Below are 4,854 nucleotides of genomic sequence, written 5' to 3' on the forward strand. Positions count from 1 at the left end.
AAAATTTTGAAAGGTTTTTTCCTAAAGTTGAAGGCCTATCTTTTCCCTGACCCTGCTCTAGGCTCTAACTATGCAATCTATGGTATTAGGTGACAAGTGGACACAAGTGTGCCTGAGTAGGCCAGTGTTCACAGAAAACCTGCAAACCTTTACGACGCACCTGCAAAATTCACGATCTCATTTGTAAAAAATAATTCCGCAATTTTAAAAATCGATAAAGTTTTAAGTATTTTATTTATATTTTGATGAAGAAACCAGTAAATGTTGAAGAAAAGCTTGTAAATTTTAAAATTGCAAGTTTTTTTTCCATTTGAGAAGAAAAAATATTCTCCGTGAACACTGTGGAGTGGGTCTAGACTTTGTTGTGCCAAGAAAGCTGCCATCAATGCAGACACGTGGATGCTAAGAACGTGCCAGGTTCAAACTTACTGGCTTTCAATGTAGACACGTGGATGCTAGGAACGTGCCAAATTCCCACGATCGGACGCCTTCAATGCAGACGCGTGGATGCATTAATAGTGAAAACTGCAAAGGATATCAAAAGCTGCCTTGCGTGAAAAGCTGACAATAGGCGGTTTGATTTTTTTACACGTGTGGGGTCCTCAAGCACAAGAACGTTTTTTTTTTGGCCAATTTTGGAAAATAATAACAATAATAATAATAAATCAATGCAATAAAACAGATTACTTTGGGAAAAAGAAATGAAAACAAAAAAAACCCAAAAAATAAATAAATCAATGCACCCCAGCACATCATTCCAATCAATTGTATTGCCTGCTTTTTTATACAACCTCTATAATCATTTAAATAAAAAATCTACCAAAAAAAAATACAAGCTTAGGTATAGCTTCAACACAACCATCTCAAGGAAATATAGGGCTAATTACATGCCTGAATTAAGCTAAGTGGATAATGACTAAGGATCAATTAATCCAAGTGGATAATGATTAAGGATTTATTTAATCCAACAGGGACTTGTTGTGGGATGCTTTACAGTGAGCTATTGCACTTTGCACAGCACTATGCAGTTCATGCATGCTGCTAATACTATTATAATTACTGCTAACGATGGTGCTAGTACTGCTACATTTACTGCTAATAACAGCATTATTGTTAGGATTAGTCCCTTGTAGACTACCCTTTGGGGTGTTGTCAACAACTGCAAGAACCCCACTATGGTTGGGAGAAGACCTTGTAGAAGGTGGGCAGCTAGACATGGCCAGCATGTTGCCTGTGTATGGATATAATGATGAATCTTGTTGCTGGATGATGAGCTTGTGGCTCTTGAATAGAGAGGACTGATGAGATAGCCTCCTCTGCAAAGGTGACCTTAATATGGTGCCACTCTCCACCTCACATGCATTTTTCCCACACTCATCCATCCTAAATTGCCCCATTAACCCCCTCTTAACCTCATATAGGGGCTTAAGCTTCCTTGCATACCCTTGCCACCTCTCCCTCAGAGCTCCACTCCTTTGCTTCTTCCTCTCTTCAACCTCACCATTTGTTCCAACCTTGCCCTTGAATGAGTCTCTTAATCCATCACTAATTGGAGATTTGCTCTTATCTCCCCCATCTTTGAGCTCATCCCTAATTGCAGATTGGCCCTTAAACCCACATTTGGATCCATCACTGATTGAAGATTTGCTCTTAAACCCATCCTTGAGCCCACCTTTGGCTTGCCTTTCTTGGGCATTTCTTTGCTCAGCTCCAACTTCTAGCTTCAATGGTGGCAAGGCCTCTTCTGTTTCGTTTAAAGGGGGGTCATTACCAACCTTACATTTGCTCAAATCTTTAGAAAAAGCAACTTTGGAGATGGATGGATGAGGGTTTTGCCTCTTTGAAGCTTTTTTGAATCCACCAAAGAGAGATCTCCAAGGGATAAAACTTGTCTTTCCTTTGATATGATGGGATGCACAGGGTGCTTCACTGTTGGTGGTGTTGGGAAAATAAGAATCTTGGGAGCTTCCATTGGAGTCTCTTGAGCTGCTGCTACTATCTCCGGTGTCCTTGTCGCCCCCGGACTCCCAATAGCTGCTGTTTTGCGACCGGAAGCTCGAAGACCTCAGGTCCACCATTGCACTAGTACTTGCCTTATCAGCCACCACACCCTCCATCCTGCAAGAGTTATACTTTACCTCCTCATCTCTCCTCCATGACAACATCATGGAAGGCCTCCCTTCATTTCCCACCTGGCCTTGTCCTTGTCCACAGGAGAGTGCTTGGAGCAAATGTAGCCTTGGATCTAATTGCAGAGGGAGAAGCTGCCCCTTGTAGAACAATTCATCTGCTGGTGCCACCTCTACTGACTCCACCAAGTTGGAAGCAAAGCCAAACTCTTGAGAATCCAAAGATTTATGCCATGGTCTCCCATTGAACCTTGCATTCCTAGAACAATCATGCAGGTTAGAAGAGGCCATAAAATCCACATCTGTGTACTGCCCACCTTGCTCAAATGACTTATCAACACTCCGTAATGGGCAAAATGCATCATTGGAGGGTGAACCTTTCATGGATAAGGATTGGCAAACCCATTTAGGCTTGGTACAATCCATTGTGGGTAGATTGAAACTATGGTAGGATGAAAGTGCAGCCAAATAGCCAGATTGTAGCTGCTTAAGTACAGATTAATGGCCTCATTCTAGCTCTAATCTTGTGCTTGGAAGAGCCTAGGCTTTGTTAACAAACATAAGAGATCAGAAGACAAGATGGGGGGATTAATGGCAGTGATGAAGCTATATGCAAGAGGAAGCATGCAGTGATGTCATGGGTGGGAAGCAGATAGGCAGATGACAAAGAGAGAGTGGGGGCACTCATGGTTAGGTGAGCTCAAGAGAGAGGGACAAAGCAAAGGCTCTCATTCTCCAAACGTGCAAGGATTTGGGAGAGAGACAAAAAGGGGGGGCATACAAAGGGCATGGCCAGCTGAACAAGAAGCTTTTTGGCGTTAATGTGCAGAGATCTCATGGAGATCTCCAGGTGATGTGGTGGTGGAAGAAAGGCAAAAGGGAGCACACCATCACCACCATGGCTATGGAACACCTTATAGTACTATGTAGAGCATAGTTATAATAGGTATGGGTTGTGGCCTTTGGGTGGGGCTAATGCTAGAGTACACATTTATGCAAACGAGGAGGAATGGGTGTTCTAGATATTTAAAAAAAATAACTGAGCAATGGAAAAGGATAGACAACGCTAGAAATGGGATTTTGTCGGTCTCCCAAAAGGAGCATTACTCCATGATATGGAAAGATGTGCACCCCCACCCCCACCCCCACCCAGGCTTGATTTTTGACGGCCTTCAAAATTGACGGGTTTGGTGAAATATAGTAAGTTTTTTTATATTTTAGTGTAATTTTTTATATGTATTTTAAAAAATTCGCAAGTATTTTAGGCAGCTATGCCCCCACCCAAAACTACAAAACAAAGTTTGAGCTTGGAGCCTTAGCTCTGTGTCATTAACTTAACTTTGGTTCTCATGCCTAACCCTAGTTTATTGCACACTAGTTAGCTTACATGGTAGTCAATAGTTAGTGTGAGTTTACCGATTGCTTGAAAGACTTGTAAAAGTTACTATTATTAGCTTTTTAGTTTGCTGTTAAGCTGCGTCCCACGCAGCTCGACTTAGCAAGGTGAACTCTCATAAATGCTTAACTCCTATTCATTGAGACTCTACAAAATAGCCGAAGTCTGAAGTATAAGAATGACTAACAAATGAGAAGCTAGAATTTATGATGGATTTGGACTAATCAAGTCCACGTGGGACGCTGCTCTAAGTATATTGAAAAAAGGCACCCCTTTAGCAAAACTAGGGAAACTAACGAGGGAATTTGTGAAGAATCTATCAGAGGGTGAAGTTTCACACATGAGCGTGGGACACAAAGGGTGAAGTTTCACAAGTGAGCGTAGGACACACAGCAGTTAGAAGGAGAGACTTCCCTTCACGAGTCCCAACCCACTCCACTTGGACATCACCCAAGCTCAAACCAAAAAATAAAGTTGTGAAGAACCTCAATAAGTTATTTCACACACTGCTTTGAGCTCGTGCAACTTTAAAGTGACATCCATGCTCGTCCACATGCTTGGGGCCACTTCTACCACGAACATCTAGATACTTGGAAATATGTGTAGAGAGCCTTAAAGTAATTCCACGGCTATATAAGCAACAGTGGTGAGGGTGGGTGTTCATGGCTATATAAGCAACAGTGGTTAGGGTGTTCAAATATCCCAAGAAGAACCCAGGTTCAAGCCCTCCTTGCAACATACCTAAGTTGCTTTGAAAAAAAACTGCTTTATATCAAACTGAGGAGATTGTCTTTTAAATAATAATAAAAAACAAAAAACAAAACATTAACATGAAGTTGAACTTATGGTGAGTTCCCTTAGATCAACTCAAGAAGGTGCATGCTAGAACATTAGCTTAGCATTAAGTTTAGTGCACAAGAGGGGCGTTGAAAGCTTTGTTCATAAAAAGAATTAGAGAAATCCATCGAAGTGATAGAAAGGGGAATGTGTTCTGTTGTGGTGGACTGTGGAGCCATTGTTTCTACTAGGAGAGAGCATCAGCATATCAAAAGTACAAGGATTTTCTAATTAACTTTATCCAATTACATCAAGATATAATAAGCCTCTTGATGTGGATCTAATCGATCTTTTAATAGCTCTTAACAATTATTTAAGAGCTTTTTGATCACGCTAAGCTATAGTTAAGCTTGGGACAAATAATTATTCCCGCCTCAAAGATTCCCGAGCACATGCTAGCCACCGCATTCTTGGCCCTAGAATTTGACCAAATTATTAAATTTGACAGTGGCTTGGACTTGGGTTAGCTTATCAATTGGCCGGATTCTACCT

General features: G+C 41.4%; 1 protein-coding gene across 1 annotated transcript; it reads right to left on the minus strand.

Moving 5' to 3' along the window:
- Nucleotides 1-754: 754 nt before the first annotated feature.
- LOC147608859 (uncharacterized) lies at nucleotides 755-3,054 on the minus strand. Its single transcript, XM_086788610.1, has one exon. It carries the CDS (start codon nucleotides 2,553-2,555, stop codon nucleotides 960-962), a length of 1,596 nt encoding a protein of 531 aa, XP_086644736.1. The 5' UTR covers nucleotides 2,556-3,054; the 3' UTR covers nucleotides 755-959.
- Between the last annotated feature and the right edge of the window lie 1,800 nt (nucleotides 3,055-4,854).

Source organism: Cibotium barometz, chromosome 52 (genome assembly GCF_041138505.1).
Source record: "Cibotium barometz isolate CiBa-2024 chromosome 52, ASM4113850v1, whole genome shotgun sequence".
NCBI lineage: Eukaryota > Viridiplantae > Streptophyta > Polypodiopsida > Cyatheales > Cibotiaceae > Cibotium > Cibotium barometz.